General features: G+C 47.7%; 1 protein-coding gene across 2 annotated transcripts in view; it reads right to left on the bottom strand.

Moving 5' to 3' along the window:
- The window catches only part of NR6A1 (nuclear receptor subfamily 6 group A member 1), a 61,906-nt gene that overhangs the window by 14,655 nt on the left and 23,513 nt on the right, over positions 1–23,738 (bottom strand). For both annotated transcript variants that reach the window (XM_081896457.1, XM_081896458.1), the window contains exons 5-9: positions 19,384–19,439; positions 16,755–16,912; positions 11,790–12,020; positions 11,127–11,381; positions 6,138–6,259 (exon numbers count right to left, since the gene is read on the bottom strand). In XM_081896457.1, coding sequence (XP_081752583.1) covers positions 6,138–6,259; positions 11,127–11,381; positions 11,790–12,020; positions 16,755–16,912; positions 19,384–19,439 — 822 coding nt within the window. The remainder of the gene's footprint in view (positions 1–6,137; positions 6,260–11,126; positions 11,382–11,789; positions 12,021–16,754; positions 16,913–19,383; positions 19,440–23,738) is intronic.

The raw sequence follows: 23,738 nt of genomic DNA, 5'->3' as shown, positions 1-23,738 counted from the left end.
TTAAAAAGAGAAAGAGAAGTTTGTGGTGGGGCGTTCCCAATTCCAGCTGCCAAGGGCCGGTCCCAGCTCCGCTCGAAGGGAACAGGGGCTGCAGTTCCTACAATGTCCGTTCCAGAGACACCGGGCGCACAGGCTGAGCGAGGGAGAGGAGGTCACAATATTGTTTATGAATTATGGGAGGGGGGAATATGAATTTTACGCCTTGTTACGCGATCAAAGAAAACACGACAACGGCCCACATATTATTTTTTTCATTTGCCACCCTATGCCTGGAGGTCTCGGGGCAGATCCCAGGTGGTCTTTAACACCCACCAAATTTGCAGAAATGTCCAAAAAAAAAATATGTTCTATTGTCTCTCTCTGCTTCTCCTCCGATTGAACCAATTGGTTAGTAAATATGTCTCAAAGGAGAATAAAAATGAAGTTCAGATTAAGTCCATTAAGCCCACCGAGCTGGAAAGTTTTTAAACGTCAGAACGTGCAGCAAAAAGATTAACAAAAAAAACCCTGAAGAATGTTTTTGAAGAAGTGTGCATGCACACGAAAGCTCATGCCAATAACAAACTTAGCTGCTCTCTAACGTGCTTCCGGAAGGATTTTTTAAATTTTGTTTCGACTATGGCAGTCCAGCACGGCTACCTACCAGTAACTAAAAAGAGCCACCCAGAGGCCGTAATTAATTTCCCCCTCCTGTTCACAAACTGCAATCTGCAGCGCTTGTCCTCGGAGAACGGAAGTTGACTTCCTTTTTTCACCTTCCGTTTCCCCCCCAATTTTTAATTAATCCTAATTTAATGTCCTCAAGTTTTGGATTTAGTTTTACCTCGTTTGAAGATCTGCTTCCTTTTGGCAGTGGCCAGTGACTTTGGCTGGCAGGTGCAATTTTGCAATAATGAATTGAAAAAGATACTTTCCCCAAAAGACTTGAGATGGGGGACAGTAACAATGGAGGCCCCCCCCAAAAAAACTGAAAGGGTTTACTGTACTACTATACGCCTCTGCTGCAGCTAGAACGTAGTGTGTGCACACTCAGAGGATGACCTCCAAACCATCCTAAATATCTTTGCAGAAGCTTACGAAAGGCTTGGCCTATCACTCAACATCCAAAAAACCAAAGTGCTGCACCAACAAGCACAAAATAACCCCTCTGCAGTGCCACAAATCCAACTCAATGGTGTAACATTGGAAAATGTTGATCACTTCTCCTACCTAGGCAGTTATCTTTCCACAAGGGCCAACATTGATGGCAAAATCCAGAATCGCTTGAGCTCTGCGAGTACGGCTTTCTCCCGATTGAAGTGCAGAGTGTTTCAGGACTGAGACATTCGCAGGGAAACCAAAATGCTTGTTTACAAAGCTATTGTACTACCAACCTTACCAAATGCTTGTGAAACATGGACCACCTATAAACACCATCTCCAACTCCTTGAAAGATTCCATAAACAGTGGAGACTTCCGGGTTAGCACCATCGATTAATGGCGGATTCCCTCCGAGCTCCGGAGGGAATCGGCTCTGCAGGATCGGGTCTTGCCGCTGCGGCGACGCGGGGACCCTTAAAAATCACAGGCGCGGAAGCCTGTGAGCGTGGTGACTCGGCGGGCACCATTTGCGCCCCCCCAATTTGCGAAGGAGCCTTTTTTAAAGGCTTCAGAACGGGGACGGGGTGTGGTGCAGTGCTGAGAGTACTGCTTCTTCTGCGGAGTGAAGCCGCAAGCCATTGTCAGAGAGCGCTGACTTTTTCCTTTGAACAATTGGACTCTAAAGCAACAACCCGTGAGTAGTACGAAAATTGGAACTTTAAAGGAAAAATTTGCTGAATTAGGAACGAGCGGGGAAGGGTTGAAAAGGAAGTCCGCCCCCCCCCTTTGTAAATATCTTAAAGCAAAGGACCTGCTAGCTAAGGTCGAGATAATTTTTTCTTTCTTTTTTGTAAAAGACCTTAACTTCACAGTTTGACATTACAAGAATTCTTACTGGAGGATAAAAGATTAATTTTGGGAGCTGAAGTTTCACACCCCCCCCCCCGGACCCGGGAGCGTCCCGTGAGAGAGCCTGTTGATGAAATACTGAAGAGTCTGACAGCTGTCAAGTTAGCTGTCAAGACGGGAAAAGAGAACCCTGCTTTTGTTGCTTCTGCTGGTTATATTTGTTACAATTTGTTGAAAATAAGGAAGGGCTGATACAAAATAACTTGATTTTTGGACTTGAGCTGAAAGGAATATTAAGGAACTAAAATCCCCCTAGAGGGGTTTAGTGACATTACAGGATGGCTGGAGGAGGGAAAATCCAGGCTGAATTGGACAGAGTATTTGTTCTCTTGGGAAAGTTACAAGGCCAAATCGATGTTTTGGCTACAAATGTTACAACTCTGGACTTAACAGTAAATAACATTGTTGAATCTGATAAGGATTTGAAACAGGAAGCCTATTCAATTGGACAAATAGAGAAACTTGAGAGTTTTGAGAATATGGAGGAGACATATGTTGCTCCTGAAGAAAAGGAAGGAGGAGCTGTAATTTTGCAGATGTTAAAGGAGAGTTGTACTTTGAGGCCTGACATGATGGCAATAAAGGAAAATAAAAATCTGATGTGGAAAGTCTGGCCTGAATTGGAGAGTGGAGAACTGAGAGATCTCCTTATGTGGAGATCTGAAGATCGAAGGATTATAAATTTGATTAAGGTGGAAGTTGGAGCTCTGGGGACATTTGGACTTGAAAGGAGTATGAAACAAGATGTGGAGTACCCCATAGGCTTTATCTTTAAATATGGAGGTCTGGCTGGAAGAAACATGGATCCTGTTGGGCCGGAGCCTCTCCGAGATTTGGGGTTTAACATTAAGGACAATCAAAAAGACCGGCAGAGAGGAATTGAGAGAGAATTAAGAGCCTCGGATGTGAGATCTCCAGGCTAAACAGTATATTGAGACTGATGGACATTTGTTGGGGACTGAAACCAGGAAAAGGGGGGGTGGAGCCTGGGAATCCAAAGGGTATATAATTATAATTTGTTCTGGTTTTATTTGGTTCTGCTATTTGTACGGAAATTGGGAAAGTCATGGAAGGGAAATTTTGGTAGACTTTAGGAAAAATATTTAAGAATGAATAATGAGGTATAAGTATTGATGTTGAAGTTTGGATAAGTTAAAACTGGTTTTTAAAATGGTCTAAATTAAATGAAAATAAGGTTTGCAAAATAAATTGAGGAAATGGAAGAAAGAAGAAAAGTAAAATAACAACATGTTAGAATAAATCATTAAGTTAAAGTGGAGAAATAAGTTAAGGACTTGCTGAGCTGATAATTTAAATTGGAATACAAGAAGGGGAGGTGTGAGGAGGTCTGAGAAACAAGTTAAAAGAAAATAAGTAATTGAAATTTTATGTGTTTTTAATTGTTTTTAAGTTTTGGATTTTTGTATTTTTGTTATTTTTTGTCTATTTTTGTTTTTGTGTGGTTTTTGAAAATGCTAATAAATATTCATTTTAAAAAAAAAGATTCCATAAACAGTGTCTCCAAAAATTTTTACACATCACTTGGGAAGACAGGCAAATTAATATTGATGTACTAGAAGAAGCAAATATCACCAGAGTTGAAGCAATGATTTTTCAACATCAACTTCGTTGGACCGGTCTTGTTGTGAGGACGCCTGATGATTGTCTTCCAAAGCAACTACTCTTTTCCAAACTTAAAAATGGAAAGCGTAATGCTGGTGGTCAACAAAAGAGGTCCAAAGACTGTCTCAAGGCCAATCTAAAAAAATGTAGTATAAACACTGACAATTAGGAAACACTGGCCTGTGAGTGCTCCAGTTGGAGAACAGCCTTTACCAAAGGTGTCATGGGCTTTGAAGAAACTCGAACTCAGGACACAAGGGAGAAACATGCTAAGAGGAAGGCACGCCTGGCAAATCCACACTGTGATCAACTCCCATCGAGAAACTAATGTCCCCACTGTGGAAGGAGGTGTGGATCCAGAATTGGCCTCCACAGTCAACAATGTTTACGGAAGACAATCTTACTCGGCTACAAGTGATCACCAAAGAAGAAGAGAAGATTGGCACAAATCTAGTACCCACTAAGGAAGAATGGCAGTGTAAAATGTTTGAACCTGTTGATGAACAGGGTAAGAGAAAATGAAGACAAGGAATCTAAGAAGGAATGGATAATGTTCATGTACTATTTCAAGAACCAGCACAGACAAATAACGTAGCTTAGCAGGCTTTGTGTATATCCAGCCAAGTTGAAATTGATAAGAGTATTGATTCGGTAACAAATGGGATGGTCGGAAAGAGAACAGGAAAAGTGTGGAAGGGAAGTTGTAGGGACGCGGGTGACGCCGTGGTCTAAACCAGGCATAGGCAAACTCGGCCTTCCAGATGTTTTGGGACTAAACTCCCATCACCCCTAACTAGCTGGACCAGTGGTCAGGGATAATGGGAATTGTAGTCTCCAAACATCTGGAGGGGCAAGTTTGCCTATGCCTGGTCTAAACCACTGAGCCTAGGGCTTGCTGCTCAGAAGGTCGGTGGTTCGAATCCCCGCGACGGGGTGAGCTCCTGTTGCTCGGTCCCTGCTCCTGCCAACCTAGAAGTTCAAAAGCACGTCAAAAGTGCAAATAGATGAGTAGGTACCACTCTGGTGGGAAGGTAAACGGTGTTTCCGTGCCCTGCTCCGGTTCGCCAGAAGCGGCTTAGTCCTTCTGGCCACATACCCGGAAGCTGTATGCTGGCTCCCATGGCCTATAGAGCAAGATCAGCACGCAACCCCAGAGTTGTCCGTGACTGGACCGAATGGTCAGGGGTCCCTTTACCTTTTGGAAAGGGATTCGAACTCGGATTCCCCAGCCCAAGTGAGGTCCCGGATCCACTCTCAGCTGAGGGCTGAGCACAGAAGTGGCCCCTCTCCACTCTCACGCGCACACCTGCCCTTCCGTAAGGTTCAGGAGGGAGACAGTCCACGTGGGTCTGTTGTTCCGCCTGGGACCCCAAAATATGGGATGAAGCAGATCCCTTCTGCACAGGCAAAGTGGACTAATGGGAGGCCATGCTTCAAATCATACGCACACTTACCCACAGGTAAGCCCCACTGCACTCTACGGGGCTTACCTGGTAGGAAGTTGGAAGTGGGGCAGAGGGAAGGGGGTTTTCTGTGAACCACCCTTAGACCGCTGGGTGTAAGGCGGTATATAAATTCCATTGATGATGATAATAATAATAATAATAATAATAATAATAATAATAATAATAATAATACAGTGGTACCTCGGGTTAAGTACTTAATTCATTCTGGAGGTACTTTCTTAACCTGAAACTGTTCTTAACCTGAAGCACCACTTTAGCTAATGGGGCCTCCCGCTGCCGCCGGAGCACAATTTCTGTTCTCATCCTGAGGCAAAGTTCTTAACCTGACCCACACTGGAAGAATGGCAGATGCAACTGATAGACTATATGGAGCTAGCAGAAATGACTGGCAGAATCCGAGACCTGGGAGAAGAGGCTGTGGAGGAGGACTGGAAGAAATTTAAGGACTATTTACAAAAATATTGTAAATTGTATGGGTGTTAAGAAAGATGCAAGATTATAAATAATATGGCACCATTAAGTTAGTCGAAAGGAATATGAAGATAAGTGAAAATATAAGAAAAGATAAATTTTGGATACATATTATGCTAAAATTAAGCTTTTAAGGTTTGGGTAAAATTATCTAAAATTAGGGACACACTATTGGAAAATTATAAAATAAGAATTGAAACAAGGTGATAAATTGCTGGGTAAAGTTTGATAAACTTGGAACGCAGGAACGAGAGACGCGAGGAAGTCCAATGAAGCGAAGAAAATATGGCTATTGTAAAGTTACATGTTATTTTGTTTGTTTTTTCTATTGTATTAAGAAAATCTTTAATAAATATCTTATAAAAAAAAAGTTCTTAACCTGAAGCACTATTTTTGGGTTAGCAGAGTCTGTAACCTGAACATCTGTAACCTGAAGCGTATGTAACCTAAAGTACAATAATAATAATAATAATAATAATAATAATAATAATAATAATAATAAAAAAAAAAAAAAAACACACACTATTCCTGTTTTTTTGAAAATGCAAATAAAAAAAGAGACAGGGCGTCTCTCCTGTGGAGGCTCACCTTGGTTGAGGAAATTGATGGCTTTCATGCAGGCGTATTCCTCCTTGCTGACCTTGAGCTGGCTAAACTTGCGGTACAGGTAGATAAGCCGTTCCATCACCTCCATCCCTTCTTCGCTGAACCTGTAGAGGGGAGGCGGGCAGGGAGGGAGGGAGTTTGGCGTCAGACGAGCCCTCCAGGAACTATCCGTTCCAGGACCACCGTGAGACCTCCAGGTATAGGACGGCATTAAATTCAACAAATAAATCATCATCATCATCTGGGTTATAAAGGCACCCTAAAGACGTTAAAGCAAAGCTTATGGGATCATGCACACAGTGACAGGCGATCTCGATCACACGCAGTCTGTAGTCTGCTGGCAGTAGGAGTACAAGATGGTCATGTCTTTAAGTTAACATCTTGCATTAAAAACCTGACAGTACCCAAATTATAGTAGGCTTTTCACCAAAGCCAGATTAAACATCTTTCCTTCTGCCGTGTTTGGATGGCAGGTTGAGAGGAGTTCCCTACCAGGACAGACTTTGCTCGTGTACTCAAGACATCAACTCTATGAAACATATTTTGCTGCACTGTGCGAAATATGAGCAAGCTGAACTGATATCATCCTTGCTGGTACCTTTCCCGGGAAAATCAGAGGCTCACTATGTCAGGTTCCTATTGGAAGACCGGACAAACGCTAGAACATTAGCAGTGGCAAAATTTTTATCGGTGGTTGCAAGAACCAATGGTCTCAATCTTTTGAACAAAACACTTGTTTAACCTGGAGGTAGGCTGTATGAATTGTGCATCACTTTGTAACAATTTGTCAGGTCTCAGAATGTAATCAAGATTGATTTGAATAATAATAATATAATAATAATTTAATATTTACACCCCACCCATCTGGCTGGGTTTCCCCAGCCACTCTGGGCGGCTTCCAACAAAACACTAAAATATAATAACCGATTAAATGTTAAAAGCTTCCCTAAACAGGGCTGCCTTCAGATGTCTTCTAAAAGATTGGCAGTTATTTTTCTCTTGGACATCTGATGAGAGTGCAGTGAGGGAACTGCCAGAAAGCCTTCAGAGCTGGACCTTAATGTTCGGCTAAACGATGGGGGTGGAGACACTCCTTCAGGTATACTGGACTGAGGCCGTTTAGGGCTTTAAAGGTCAGCACCAACACTTTGAATTGTGCTTGGAAATGTACCAGGAGCCAATGTAGGTCTTTCAAGACTGGTGTTATGTGGTCTCGGTGGCCACTCCCAGTCACCAATGTGGCTGCCGCATTCTGGATTAGTTGTAGTTTCTGGGTCATCTTCAAAGGTAGCCCCACATAGAGCAAATTGCAGTAGTCCAAGCGAGAGATACCGTATTTTTCGCTCTATAGGACGCACTTTTTCCCCTCCAAAAATGAAGGGGAAATGTGTGTGCGTCCTATGGAGCGAATGCAGGCTCCTTGGCTTCGCAGCGACGCATCTGTCCTGAAAGCCGGAGGAGGAACAGAAGGGTCTCCTTCTGTTCCTTCTCCAGCTTCATTGAAGAGCGCTGCGCCTTCTCCCTCTCTGCGCAGCACCTCTCCTGTGAAGGAGGGGCGCTGCGCAGAGAGAGAGAAGGCGCAGTGCCCCTTGAGCAATGTGCCTGTCCAGCGAAGCCGGAGGAGGAACAGAAGGGTCTCCTGTGAAGGAGATGCGCTGCGCAGAGAGAGAGAGAAGGCGCAGTGCCCCTTGAGCAACGCGCCTGTCCAGCGAAGCCGGAGGAGGAACAGAAGGGCGCTGCCCCTTCTCCCTTCTCTCACCTCAGGAGAAGACTCCCTGGAAAAGACCCTGATGTTGGGAAAGATGGAGGGCACAAGGAGAAGGGGACGACGGAGGACGAGATGGTGGGACAGTGTTCTCGAGGCTAGCAGCATGAGTTTGACCAAACTGCAGGAGGCAGTGGAAGACAGGAGTGCCTGGTGTGCTCTGGTCCAGGGGGTCATGAAGAGTCAGACACGACTCAACAACAAGAACAAGAACAACACAATTTGATTGGATGGTTAAAATGGGGAACTTAATAAAAATGATTTTAAAAAATAAAAAAAATTGGAAAAGGAGTACAACCAGGCTGTACATTGTCACCCTGCTTATTTAAGTTATATACAGAATTCATCACGCAAAGGCTGGACTGGAAGAAGCCCAAGCCGGAAGAAATATCAACAACCTCAGATATGCAGATGACACAACTTTGATGGCAGAAAGTGAGGAGGAATTAAAGAACCTCTAAATGAGGGTGAAAGAGGAAAGCACAAGATATGGTCTGAAGCTCAACATCAAAAATACTAAGATCCCAGCCACTGGGCCCATCACCTCCTCGCAAATAGAAGGGGAAGAAATGGAGGCAGTGAGAGATTTGACTTTCTTGGGCTCCACCATCACTGCAGATGGTGACAGCAGTCACAGAATTAAAAGACGCCTGCTTCTTGGGAGAAAAACAATGACAAACCTAGACAGCATCTTTAAAAGCAGAGACATCACCTTGCCAACAAAGGCCCGTATAGTTAAAACTATGGTTTTCCCAGTAGTGATGTATGGAAGTGAGAGCTGGACCATAAAGAAAACTGACCGCCGCAAATACTCACGTTGGTGAAGAAGATTTTGAGACTTTGCCATTTGCAATTTCTGCCTATAAATAGCGTTTAGCGCCGTTGTTATTAGCCATCACGTTGCATTATTTTGTTTGGCTCGTCCATATTACAACACAGGGGGCTATTTACGGATTATTGGCGAGACTTTTCCGGGAGGCGTCCTGACGCGACGCCGGACCCAAAATGAGACGGGGCAGGTCTCAATGCTTAGAATGACTTTAGTTCGTTTTTATAATTTTTTCTTTAAAAAAATATAATTTCTATCAAATGATTTTCTGTTACCAAAAACAAGACAACCATACCACCACTAAATATAATTTAAGAAATAAAAATGACGTACATCAATATTGAGTTGCTTACTTAGAATCATAGAATCATAGAGTTGGAAGAGACCACAAGGGCCATCGAGTCCAACCCCCTGCCAAGCAGGAAACACCATTTATCTTGTTATCTACCTCCCAAACCTTCCATACGAAAACACACATATGTACACACACACACACACACAATGATAACAACGAAAGGAAATATTTCCCCCCTTTTATTTTACAAAACCCTTTCTTCAACTATGACTTCCCGTCAGGTCCCTTTGTGTATATTTTATCTCACAACCGCATGTACACCAAACAATAAACCTTTCTATATCAATTTTCCAAACCGTTCTGAAAACATAATCAATCCTTAATTGTTGTCCACCTTTAGTTCCTTTATCACTCGAATGCCAGCACCAAGTCAAAACTATTCTTGTATTTTTGAACCTATAATTTTCTACAACTCCGTTCAATATCATTTTTGTTATTATTATTTTTCAAATTTTTACTAATCCCACCCATTGTTTCAACAAAAAATTTCCACCCTATATTATATAAACCTGTGATAGGAAACACCCGATATTAGTCTTCAATATCAGCAGTAACATCTAGACCATGGGAGCGTTTCAGCCCCGTTCTTGAGTCTGTTTAAAATCTAAAACGGCTTTATCTTGTATTACTTTCTTTGAATTTGTGCCATTTCGGGGTTTTTTAAAAGCAGCACTAGAATTAACCTTTATTACTGTACTTTGCTTTCTTCAAGCTGGGCTTTGTTTAAAACTTGCCATTCAGCTTTTCTGTAAATTCAGTATTGGAAACCGTACTTTTTGAGTCCTCAATCCTTTATTACTGTGTTTTGCTTTACCTAGGTCGAACTAGGATTATAATACTTCAGAGTTTGGGGGGGGGTTACCCCTTTTTTTGAATTTGGGTCACTTAAAAGTTTATGATTTTTCCTTTTCTTTCTGAGGAAACGGAATCGTTCAGCGAAACGAGGTTTTGTAGCCGGTATCCCGTTAAGGCTTTGTTCAATTTTAGGGTTTTTCTAATTTTGTCCAATTTTTTATTATTTAGTTTATTTCTGCAAGGCAATGTTTCTAGCAGGTCACTTCTCGTTTTGGGGTTTTTCACGGCATTTCGTTTGTTTTGTGCCATTTCTCAGTTCCGCAAAAAAACAAATGAAATGCCGTGAAAATCCCTGAAACTAGAAGTAGCCGACTATGAAGTTAGATTAAATAACAAAAATCAAGTTAAAGGAAAAAATTAACCTAGAATTAAACAAAGACTTAATTGAGATGCCGGCTACAAAAACTCATTTCACTGAACTAATCAGTTTCCTCAGAAGGATATAAAGAAATTATAAACCTTAAATGATTTCAAACAAAGAGCAGGGCTGAAATGCTTCCCTGAGTTTACAAAAAAGGTAGGAAAACCTGAGTGACAAGTTTTATACATAGCCCCATTTAAGAGAGCCAAGCAGTAGTAATAAGAAATTGAGGACTCGGTTATAAAAATTCTAGTATTGCCTTTACAAAAGGGTTTTAATAAAAACTTACAAAAGAATAAGAGAGATAAGCTGTAAGTTTCAAACAAACTCAAAAACAGGGATGAAAAGCTCCTGGCTGCTGATGTTAAAGACTGATACAGGGAGTTTCCAATCACAGGTTTTTATACTGTAAGGCAAAAGAATTTTTAAAGGGACAGACCATCTAGTTCAAACAAAGGGTGGGATTGCTAAGATTTGTAAAGAATAACCAGAATAATATTAAATAGAGCTGTAAGAAATTATTACAAGAAGGAACGAAAGACGATATAAGACTTGAGACCTGACGGAATTAAGGAACCAAATCTATGTTTCTTTCTGTAGCAATTTCTTTCTCAAAATATCTGCATTTATCTCAGGAGTTTGCGGTTTATAAATGATCAACCATTTGAAATCCACTGCCTTACATTTAGCTTCTAAGAAGTGAGATGTAAGAGGTGCTTCCGTAACGTAACGTTCTGTAAAGGTAATGTTTCTGTGACATTTCTCAGTTCCACGACTGTCTTTCCGCCCCCCCCCATCAGCCTCACCTGTGGAGCTCCTCGTCGGACGGGGAGTACTTGGCAGTGACGTCAGCCAGGTCTCCGAAAATCTGGTGGCTATAGACGGTCAGCGAGGAGAGGAGGACCAGCTCCTGCCAGGTGGAGCCCAGGAGACAGGTGTAGTCCTTGATGGACAGCTCGCCAAAGAAGGGCAACTTCTTGACCCAGGCGATCTGGCGGAAAAGGAGCTCGTCGGCCAGGCGGCACAGCAGCGCAAAGAGCTCCGACTGGGTCACTTTGTACCTGCGGGAGGGAGAGCAGATAGAGGACCAAAGCGAGTGCCGGTTGCCTTCGCACCGTTTAATACCACCCCTCTGTGGGTTTCTTTTTCACGAGTCTGCTGTGCATTTTTTAAAGGACGGGGGTGGCGCTGTGGGTTAAACCACTGAGCCTAGGGCGGTCGGTTCGAATCCCCGTCATGGGGCAAGCGCCCGTCGCTCAGTCCCTGCTTCCACCAACCTAGTGGTTTGAAAGCACATCAAAAGTGCAAGTGGATTGATAGGTCCCGCTCCGGAGGGAAGGTAAATGGCGTTTCCATGCGCTGCTCTGGTTCGCCAGAAGCGGCTTTGCCCCCTCGCCCCGTGTGGCAAGGCTCCCCATTGTGCCGCTCTGAGGGGGCCACCAGCAGGCAGAAAGGGGGATGTCACTCACCCGTCTTCGATGAGCATGGGGGTGCCGAGGGGGTCCAGGTCCTCGGCCGAGACCAGCTGGCTGATGAGGAGAGCGGGGGCCTGGGGGTCGAGGCTCCGAGGGGGCGGGGGCAGCAGGGCCGAGTGCGCCGGGCAGCTCTGAAGGTGCGGGAGGTATTGGTAGGGGGCGGGCCCAGGGCCCCCCAGGTATGGATCCCTGAGTGCGGCAAATCCGTTCAGCTCGACAGATCTGCTGGAAGAGGCAAGGCGGGGGTTAAGAGGGAGGGGAATGGGGCGCAAGAAATGGAAGAGGGGGAGGGGTCCAGAGCTTCCACCATTCCATGCCATGATTGATTGTTTTTGGAGAATACAGTTCCCATCATCCCTGACCCACTGGTCCTGCAAGGTTTGGGGACTACAATTCCGATCATCCCTGACCACTGCTCCTGGGAGCTAGGGATGATAGGAGTCAAACGTGGCCCTCCAGCAGTTTGGGGACTACAATTCCCATCATCCCTGACCCACTGGTCCTGGGAGCTAGGGATGATGGGAGTCAAACGTGGCCCTCCAGCAGTTTGGGGACTACAATTCCCATCATCCCTGACCCACTGGTCCTGGGAGCTAGGGATGATGGGAGTCAAACGTGGCCCTCCAGCAGTTTGGGGACTACAATTCCCATCATCCCTGACCCACTGGTCCTGGGAGCTAGGGATGATAGGAGTCAAACGTGGCCCTCCAGCAGTTTGGGGACTACAATTCCCATCATCCCTGACCCACTGGTCCTGGGAGCTAGGGATGATGGGAGTCAAACGTGGCCCTCCAGCAGTTTGGGAACTACAATTCCCATCATCCCTGACCCACTGGTCCTGGGAGCTAGGGACGATGGGAGTCAAATGTGGCGCTCCAGCAGTTTGGGGACTACAATTCCCATCATCCCTGACCACTGCTCCTGGGAGCTAGGGATGATGGGAGTCAAACGTGGCCCTCCAGCAGTTTGGGGACTACAGTTCCCATCATCCCTGACCCACTGGTCCTGTGAGCCAGGGATGATGGGAGTCAAACGTGGCCCTCTAGCTGTTTAGTGACTACAATTCCCATCATCCCTGACCACTGCTCCTGGGAGCTGGGGATGATGGGATTCAAACGTGGCCCTCCAGCAGTTTGGGGACTACAATTCCCATCATCCCTGGCCCTCCAGCTGTTTGGAGACTACAGTTCCCATCATCCCTGACCCACTGGTCCTGCAAGGTTTGGGGACTACAATTCCCATCATCCCTGACCACTGCTCCTGGGAGCTAGGGATGATGGGAGTGAAACGTGGCCCTCTAGCTGTTTGGGGACTACAATTCCCATCATCCCTGACCCACTGGTCCTATGAGCTAGGGATGATGGGAATCAAACGTGGCCCTCCAGCAGTTTGGGGACTACAATTCCCATCATCCCCGGCCCTCCAGTTGTTTGGAGACTACAGTTCTCATCATCCCTGACCCACTGGTCCTGTGAGCCAGGGATGATGGGGGTCAAACGTGGCCCTCTAGCTGTTTGACTACAATTCCCATCATCCCTGACCACTGCTCCTGTGAGCCAGGGATGATGGGAGTCAAACGTGGCCCTCCAGCAGTTTGGGGATTCCCATCAATTCCCATCATCCCCGGCCCTCCAGCTGTTTGGAGACTACAGTTCCCATCATCCCTGACCCACTGGTCCTGCAAGGTTTGGGGACTACAATTCCCACCATCCCTGACCACTGCTCCTGGGAGCTAGGGACGATGGGAGCCAAACGTGGCCCTCTAGCTGTTTGGGAACTACAATTCCCATCATCCCTGACCCACTGCTCCTGCGAGCTAGGGACGATGGGAGTCAAATGTGGCGCTCCAGCAGTTTGGGGACTACAATTCCCATCATCCCTGACCCACTGGTCCTGGGAGCTAGCGATGATGGGAGTCAAACGTGGCCCTCTAGCTGTTTGGGGACTACAATTCCCATCATCCCTGACCCACTGGTCCTGGGAGCTGGGGATGATGGGAGTCAAACGTGGCCCTCCAGCAGTTTGGGAACTACAATTCCCATCATCCCTGACCACTGCTCCTGGGAGCTAGGGATGATGGGAGTGAAACGTGGCCCTCTAGCTGTTTGGGGACTACAATTCCCATCATCCCTGACCCTCCAGTTGTTTGGAGACTACAGTTCTCATCATCCCTGACCCACTGGTCCTGTGAGCCAGGGATGATGGGAGTCAAACGTGGCCCTCTACCTGTTTGACTACAATTCCCATAATCCCTGACCACTGCTCCTGGGAGCTAGGGATGATGGGAGTCAAACGTGGCCCTCCAGCAGTTTGGGGACTACAATTCCCATCATTCCTGACCACTGCTCCTGGGAGCTAGGGACGATGGGAGCCAAACGTGGCCCTCTAGCTGTTTGGGAACTACAATTCCGATCATCCCTGACCACTGCTCCTGTGAGCTAGGGATGATGGGAGTCAAACGTGGCCCTCCAGCAGTTTGGGGACTACAATTCCCATCATCCCTGACCACTGGTCCTGGGAGCTAGGGATGATGGAAGTCAAACGTGGCCCTCCAGCAGTTTGGGGACTACAATTCCCATCATCTCCGGCCCTCCGGTTTTTGGAGAATACAGTTCCCATCATCCCTGACCCACTGGTCCTGCAAGGTTTGGGGACTACAATTCCCATCATCCCTGACCACTGCTCCTGGGAGCTAGGGAGGATGGGAGCCAAACGTGGCCCTCCAGCAGTTTGGGGACTACAATTCCCATCATCCCTGACCACTGCTCCTGGGAGCGAGGGATGATGGGAGTTGTAGTCCAGAAAAGAGCTGGAGGGCCAACTTGGGCCATGCCTGATCCCTTGGCCCTCCAGCTGTTTGGGGTTTGACTGAAGTGGGCTGGGAGTGGCTACCCACGTTTCTTGATGCAGCGGCACCACAGGGCAGGGTGGGAGACAGGGGACTCGCCTTCTGTCAATTGCTGCAAGTCCTTGACTGAGGAAATCCAGGCGCCATTGCTTATCTAAAGGGCTATGAACTCAGTTCAAAAGGGGGCTTGTAGGTGGGCACAGTCCAAAGGGATTGTACTTTCTAAAACCAGGTACCTTTTTAGGTACCTTTTTAGGAATTTTTTCGTAAGTGTAGAAAAGAATAGATGCTTATTTTCGTATTTTTTTGTTTCACCCTAGCAACAAGCAAAATGCAGCTGCAATTATTAAAGGATATTTTTTGTTTAAAAAAGCAGGGGGGTTGGTGCGTGGAGTTCTAAATGGATTATGGTCCAGGTAGAAATCACGTAGAGTGGAAGTTGACTGTTACGTAACTTATCATGGAAGAGCAATTATATTCCTTGTGCAGGGCGTGAACCAGAGAGACGCCACTGAAAAGTGTGCGTTTCACATTGGCAGGAGGAATCCTGTTTCTAGAGTGGTTGTTTTAGCAATTAAATCTCCAAAGAAAAGGTATACATTAAAACCAAACCTGTTGTAAAATTTTATTTAATTAAAGGCTGAAGTCGTTCATCAGAAAATTGCCTGCAGCAGTCGGGACCCCCTGCGACTCAGAGGGTGAGAGAGCCCCTCCCTCCTTTTGAAACGGAATCTAAAGCCTTGATGCCGAAAACAATGCCTTACTTGAGTACAGCAAAGCTGACAGGAACACGTACAAAACCCCCCCCCAACCTGTCAATGTTGTGAATATGAATTCCCATCACCCCTGACCCACTGGACCTGCGAGAGAGGGGTGATGGGAGTTGTAGTCCAGAAAAGAGCTGGGGGGGCCCTGGCCCACACTGCCTTATACGGTTCACGAAACACAATCAAAATATAAAAGCGCATTTATATTCGGTGTTAGCCGCCCTAAACCCGGTCTCAGCCGGGGCATAAATAAGAACTTATTATTTATTATTATAATATAATTATTATTATATTCATTATTGGGTTTATATATTATAAACCCAAAACATTATCGCCGTAATTTGTTATTTCCCCAGCCACTCTGGGCAGCCCCATATAATCAACCTGAAAACATATAATCAACACGAAAACCATGCAAAAACCCCACTTTATTATTATAAAACCACAAAATACCTAATCAAAATAAAAACGACCCAACAGCCCTCCCAAAAGTCTGAGCATCTTCCCCCAGCCCCCCACCTTGAAGACGGTAATTGAGACCCCCCAGGTACATAAATTCAATAAATAATGTTAATAATCAACGTGCCGATTGCACCCCGGTAGGCTACCGGGCCTGAGTGCCAGAACTGCCTCCTGACCCCCCCGACCCCCGTTCTGATCTGGCCCAAAATCTTTTCATCGCCCCCCCACCTTGAAGATGGAGTCAAGACCCCCAGGTATATAAATTTAATAATAACAAAATTAATAAGCAATATTAATAATCAATGTGCACCCCGGTGAGCCACCAGACCCAAATGCGAGAACTGCCTCCCGACACACACCCCCCCATCTCATGCAGCCTAAGAACTTTCCCCACCCCCATGTCAAGACCCCCAGGTATATAAATTTAGTAATAATAAAATTAATAAGCAATATTAATAATCAATGTGCACCCCGGTGAGCCACCAGACCCAAATGCGAGAACCGCCTCCCGACAGACACACACACCCCCCGTCTCATGCAGCCTGAGAACTTTCCCCACCCCCATGTCAAGACCCCCAGGTATATAAATTTAGTAATAATAAAATTAATAAGCCATATTAATAATCAATGTGCACCCCGGTGAGCCACCAGACCCAAATGCGAGAACCGCCTCCCGACAGACACACACACACACACCCCGTCTCATGCAGCCTGAGAACTTTCCCCACCCCCATGTCGAGACCCCCGGGTATATATATTTAATAAATCAACAAGCTGATCGCACCCCAGCAGGGTACCGGGCCCAAGTGCGAGAATCGCCTCCCAACCCCCATTCTCGTCTGGCCTGAGAACCTTTCCCCGCCCCCCCCCCCAGCATCCCACCTTGACGAAGGTGTTGAGACGGGCGAGGGCTGGTTGCTCTCCGAGACCCCATTCCCGGGGGAGCTGTTGTCGCTGTCTCCGTTGTTGCTCCACGAGATGTTGGCCTCGCCTTCGAATTCCTGCCCGGACATGATCCTCTCAATCTCCTCCTCAGAGATCTGCGGGGAGCGGGGAGAAGGAGAGGAGGGACACGCACGCACCCCGGCCTTTACTCAAGCCGCCCCCCTCCAAGGGTCGAGCGGCCCCCTCCGCGGACAGCGAGCCGAAGGGAAGAAGGGGTTCTCAGGGCAGTTCTCAGACCCCCCCTGCTGTGCCACGCAAGCTCCCTGCCAGCCTTTGAGCTGCTACCCTTTGCTGGTGGTGGAGCGAAATGCGCTCAGCGCTCAGCCTCTGCCAGAAGGCTCCTCCTGCTCTTTCACCAATTGGCTCAAGTGGGTTTTTATTCCAGCAACAGCCTTGAAAGGGCCTTAGCAACGTCCGAGGACATTCTCTGCCAGAAGGCTCCTCCTGTTCTTTCACCTGTCGGCTCAAGTGGGTTTTTATTCCAGCAACGGCCTTGCAAGGGCCTTAGCAACGTCCTTTGAACGCTGTAAGGCTGCTGCAGCAAAACTATATATATATTTATAGCACCTAGTTTTTGGAGGAGGAAAACAAGAAAAAAAAATTCTGAATTTCAGAAGCCAGATTGTTTTGCTGCAACAGCCTTACAACGTCCGGAGGGTAACGGCATCAGTTTTTTCTGCTTTTTTGGGCTGCTTATCTACAAATAACATTTCTTGCAGATTTTTAAACGATGCTTTCCTGCTAGTGTGTGGCTAAAAACACAGAAAGGAAATTACCTCGGACCCCTTTCATGGAAATGAACTCTCTCCCCTGATCGCTCCAAAAATCACAGGCCCCCCTCAGCTCAGACGTTTCCCAGGAAAAAGGGGGCAGCCAGGCCAACTCTCTGGGGACCCCAGTTACCTGGATTCTCCAGCCATGACTTGTGGGGAGAATCCGCGGCACAGCTTGCCGGAGGGCGAGGCTAGAGACTCCCCAAAGGTGCCATTGCACATTCCCACTGTGGCCCCCGTCCCCGGAGAAACACCGCAGCCTGGCGAGAGCCTTTGGGCGCCTTCTCTTGGCCAGGACCTAAACTGCCCGGAGTTTTGCAAGACCTCTCCGAGCGAGCCATCCCACCCGCCAAGCGGACGTTCCCCGGGCGGCTTTGTAAACTGCGGCGCGGCCAGCTTTCCGGAGGGCTTGGCACGGACCAAAGGGCTGGTGCTGGCTTCGGGAGGAGCAGCTCCCGGAGGGCTGGCTGGGGCGGGCGAGGGTGGCAGGACTGGGAGGCAGGAGCGCCGACGCGGCCCAAGGTCTGGCCACCAGCAGCGTTCTGAAAAAGGGCGCCCTCCCCGACCCAAGCGCACACAAAAATGGGGGGAGGCAGCGAGAAAATGTGCCAACGGGGTAGGCTCGGTGCTCTCCTGTGGCCCTCCCGATGTTGGGGCCTACAACTCCCAGGATCCCTAGCTAACGGGAGCGGCGGCGAGGGAGGATGGGAATTGTAGTCCCAAACTGTGCTGCCAAATACAGCATTTTTTCCAAGGAGATCAGGACAAAAGGGATGAGGAGGTGGAAGAGGAACTGGAAACAGTTTTATTAACAAATAAATGGAAGATGGAATGAAGGATGAATTTTCTCCCAAAGACGATGGCTTCCGGGAACCCAGGACAAGCACATGAACGGAACCGGGCAAGGGATAAGAACGTTGTCCTGGTTTCTAATCCATAATTGACTTCCGACTTTTGCTCAATGATTGAAACGAAGACATCCACGACGAATCTGGATTATGTTAACTTATCTCTACTCATAAACTCTTATAATTCTGTAATGAATTATTGTGTTCTACGTATTTTTATGAGTTTGAGTGTGCAATCTCCACTGAAGTTTGTAATCCTTGTCAGAATGCGTACTTTTGAATGGATTAGTTTTTTTTCCTATCGAGTATTGATTTGCTTTTCTTCCTGGACGTCATCAAGGGCACCTGGTGTGACTCGTGATTAGCCCAGGACCCTGAGATGGAATTAAGACAGAGCGGCTGAGAGTCTCCCTGCAGCCGGCACTTGCGACACAGAAGAACCCAATCCTTCGGGTGAGGGTCTTCCACCTCTTCTGGACATTTTTATCCCTTGCCCGGTTCCGTTCACGCGCCGGTACTGGGTGCCCGGGAACAGTCGACTTTGGGAAAAGATCGGTCGTTCGTCGTTAATTCTGTCTTGGGGTCCGGGGCTGACCATGAGTGACGCCGGGTGCCCTGGATGACATCAAGGCAGGCTATAAAAGCCGTAAGGTGGGAGGGGCTTCTACCCAAATCAAAGGACCCGATGGTGGGAGACCCGACGGCTGGGGTCTCTCTCCTGCTGCTCTACCTGGGGGGCTTTGGGCAGCTGAAGGGGAGATTGGGTAGCCCCTGTCAGGTAGGTTTTATTTGTTAATAAAACTGCTTCGCTTCCCCTTCTGCCTCCTCCTTCCTTTTGTCCCGATAATCCTTGGAAAGAACTGCTCTATTTGGCAGCACGCGAACATCGGGAGGGCCGAAGGTTTTGGGGGGTGCCTACTTGAGAGAAACCCAACGGCCGCTCACCTGGACAGGTCCGATGCTCTTGTTCCTGCCTCCGGGCATGCCATCTTCACGAATTGCTTGAAAAACAAGAAGGCAGCGAGAGCAGATGGTTAGGGACTGGCCCACGGGCGCCCCGGCCTCCCCCCGCCCGTTGCCTCGGGAGGGGCAGGCGGGGTGGGCCACCCGGGAACTGAAGGTTGGGGTGCCTGATTAAAATGGATAAGGAACCACAAAGAGGGGGGGAGGGAAGCCTAATACGCATTAGCATTGGAAGTCCGTGACCACGACAAAAACGGAAAATAAATTTATATATATTTTTAATTGTAAAGAAGTCGAAATGGCGCTCAGAGGCGCCGAAGGGAAAGGCCAACAAGCTGGGCTGAAGCAGGAGAGGAAAGACGGGCCAGCAGGCAAGGATCAGGGCCCGTAATTCCCAGATTTCAGTTGATCCGGCCAACGGATCCTTGGAAGAGAAAGCGGAGGAAAAGAATGGTGCCTGTAACTTTCGGATTTCCGAAATCCGAGAGTTATGGGCACCATTCTTTCACGCCGGTTTCTCTCCTGAGGATCTGTTGGCCGGATCACCTGATATTCGAGAGAAATCGGAGCGAAAGAATGATGGACATAACTCTCAGATTCCGGGGGATCCGACCAACGGATCCTTGGGAGAGAAAGCAGAACGGAAGAATGATGCCCGAAACTCTCGGATTCCGGGGATCCGGCCAACGGATCCTCGGGATAAAATTGGAGTGAAAGAATGGTGCCCATAACTCTCAGATTTTGGGCGATTCGGCCAACAGATCCTCAGGAGAGAAAGTGGGGGCGGTTTGGCCTCTGCCTGTGGGCCAGTGACCCAAGCAGGCTCCCCCTAGTGGTTGTGCTCTAGGACTGCGGCTGCTCTCTCCCTGGCCGCCGCTGCCCCCCAATCCTGCGCCCCTCGCCCTTCGGTCCTGGCCAGCACAGCCCTTCGGTCTCAGCCGCAGCGGCAAACGACCCCGCCCAAAAAAGCCCGGTGCCCCGGGAGGGGAGACAATCCGCTTCGCAGCCTTTCGCATGCAGCTCCCGATCCCCTGCCCATTTTTTGCGGGGGGGGGGGGACCGCGGCGACGAAAGAACGCGTGGGTTTTGCTTCCACGCCACTCCCTGCGAAACGAGCAAGGGCCTCTGGGTTCACATCCAGGACTCGGCTGCAAGGCAAGGGTTTTAAAGCACAATATACAAAGGGGGCACTAATAATAATAATGATAATAAAACATTTTATTTATACCCCGCCCTCCCCAGCCAAGGCCGGGCTCAGGGCAGCTAACAACCAATAATCAAAGCAAGTGGATTGAAATGCAACTGAAAAAACAAGACTGAAATGCAATGTTAAGACATTAATATTTTAATCACTAGAGCTAGACAGGGAGCTATACAAAACTCAACTTCTTTTTCAAAACGTTTCAGAGCTTTTTTAAAAAAAAATTGTGCGTAGATGCCGCTATATTTCTTTGCACCTGGAATGACCTGCTAAAAGGGTCTGGGGGAATCTTTTTTTTTCCTTAGGACCTAGGAAGACCCCTGCTAAAAGAGTTTCTGGGGAATCTTCCTTCCTTGCTTGCTTCCTTCCTCTAACTTCTCAACAACAGACGTTAAAAATCCACTTCACACTCCAGCCCGGCCAGATAAAACCAAAGGATCAGTGTCAAGAAATAATGTTGGGAAGGGGGGGGGGGGAGAAGGAAAAAAGGAAGCAACATGGCGACGTCAAACACAGCAAATATGTACCATGTTTTCCCGTGCGTAATAAATAATAATAATTTATTTATACCCTGCCCTTCCCGGTTTAAAAACCAGGCTCAGGGTGGCTAACAACAAATACAAAACACTGATTAAAATGTGACTTAAAAACAGCATATAATACAACATAAATGCAGCATCAATATCAAGAAAATTCAAAAATCCGGGGGTCATTTTTTTGGGGGGGGGAATCCCAGTCCATAGACATCAAATGATCGCCAGGGCTAACCGGCCAAGTTGGTCCTACTAGGGCCAGCAAGGAGACCAGGGAAGAATTTAACTGTGGGGTCCCAGAAAGGGTTTATTCATAGAAGGGGAAGGAGGAAAGGGAATAGAGGATCAGGCCAATTCAAACTGAAGGCCAGGTGTAATAGCTCTGTCTCACAGGCCCTAGTCTCGTGGGACAGAGCGCTCCACCAGGTCGGAGCCACCACTGAGAAGGCCCTGGTGGAGGATAATCTGACTTCCTTAGGGCCCGGGACCTTTAAGCTATTCTTATTCATGGACCTCAGGGTCCTCTGCGGGACATACCAGGAAAGGTGGTCCCGTTAAGCATGATGTTCTCTCCTGAATTTTTTGAGCAAAAAAGGGGGGGGTTAGTCTCCTACGCAGTTTCCGTAGGCAAATTTGAGGCCCACTGCCCCACCAAAAGAAGCCTCAACAACTTTGAAATCGCCCCAAAGAAGAGCTTGGCAGCTCTGGTGACCTGAAAAATACAGATTTCTAAATTTGGGGCCTCGGTCAAGTGTATCAGAAGGAGCGTCTCCACCCCCCATCGTAGTGGACTGGGGTGCCTGGACGTCCAGTGCCGAGGGCCTTCTGGCTGTTCCCTCGCTGTGAGAAGCCAAGTTACAGGGAACCCGGCGGAGGGCCTTCTCGGTGGTGGCACCCGCCCTGTGGAATGCCCTCCCGCTGGATGTCCAAGAGAACAACAACTACCAGACTTTGAGAAGACATCTGAAGGCAGCCATGTTTAGGGAAGCTTTGAACGTTTGATGGGTTACGATATTTTAATCTTTTGTTGGAAGCCGCCCATAGTGGCTGGGGAACCCCAGCCAGATGGGTGGGGTATAAATAATAAATTATTATTATTATTATTATTATTATTATTATTATTATTAAGGGAGAACGTGGGCTGAGAGATCTCTCCAACTGCGGGGACTTCCAGTTGGCCGGCAGCAAAGGAGGGTGCCGGCACCTTCTGGAGGCCAGCCTCTGGGGGCGGGCACGAGAGCAAGGGGCTCCCCAAAAGCTCTGGGGCGAGTTGCCCACAGAGGGCTCCATTAGGAAACTCGGAGGACATGTGCTGAACTACCTCCATGCGACGGTCACCTCCAGACTGAATTATTGCAACGCGCTCCACGTGGGGCTGCTCTTGAGACTGACCCAGAAACTCCAGCGGGTGCAGAATGCCGCGGCGAGACTCCTTACGGGGTCCTCACTGCAAGATCACATTCACCCAGTGCTATACCAACTGCGCTGGCTCCCGGTGGAGTACAGGATCAGGTTCAAGGTGCTGGTTTTAACCCTTGAAAGCCCTATACGGCCTAGGACCCTCATACCTACGGGACCGCCTCTTCTGGTACGTCCCGTGATCCTCAAACAAAAACATCTTGGAGGTCCCGGGCCACAGGGAGGTTAGGCTGGCCTCAACCAGAGCCAGGGATTTTTCGGCTGTGGCTCCAATCTGGTGGAACGCTCCGTCACAAGAGACTAGGGCCCTGCGGGACTTGACATATTTCCGCAAGACAGAGCTGTTCCACCAGGTCTTTGGCCAGGGCTCAGCCTGACCCTCTCCTTTGGCAATCCTCACAGAACTCTAGCCCAATGGTTGCCATCAATTTGATTTTAGAATGAATTGATTTTAGAATGCCGTATTGCTTTACTGCCGCTCTGAGCCCGGCTTCGGCTAGGGAGGGTGGGATATTCCGTGTTTTTCGCTCCATAAAACGTACCTGACCATAGGAAGCGCCTAGTTTTTAGAGGAAGAAAACAAGGGGGGGGGGAAATATTCTAAACGAAACAGCAGGTTATGATTTTGGTGGTTCATGCTGTGGCCACAGACATGTGATTTGACGGTGAGTTTGGCATAGCCCAATGCAAAAAGTTTTGGTGCAGGCTGTAGACATGGACATGCTATGTGATCTGACGGTGAATTTGGGGTCACCCAATGTAAAAATCCTGAGGGTCCATGGGCTTTCACTTCCCCCCTCCCAGGCAGCCTCCTTCATCTAGCTCCCTTATCTCTCTCCAGATCCCACCGATCAGCTGCTTCCTTTCAACACTCCCTTCTCCCCTCCTTTGCCTTAGTGTCTTTTCCTTAGCTGGAGCAGTTTTTTGCTCCTCTTTTTTCTAATTTCTTTCCTCATTAATTTAGTCTTCCTGTCTTCTCTCCTTGCAATTTTGCTGTCTATACCTCCCCGCCTCCCAGGCAGCCTCCTTTGTTGCTAGCGTCCCTTATCTCGCTTCCGATCGTCCCTTATCTCGCTTCCGATCGCTTGCCATCAGCGGCTTTGTTTCAACACCCACTTCCCTCTTTCAAAAAACAACAACAACCCATAATCTGCTTTTCACCCCTGGGCAATTCGGCTCCAGGG

The sequence above is a fragment of the Podarcis melisellensis genome (genome assembly GCF_964234715.1).
Source record: "Podarcis melisellensis genome assembly, chromosome: Z".
Lineage (NCBI taxonomy): Eukaryota > Metazoa > Chordata > Lepidosauria > Squamata > Lacertidae > Podarcis > Podarcis melisellensis.
This window is presented reverse-complemented; position numbering and strand designations above follow the sequence as displayed.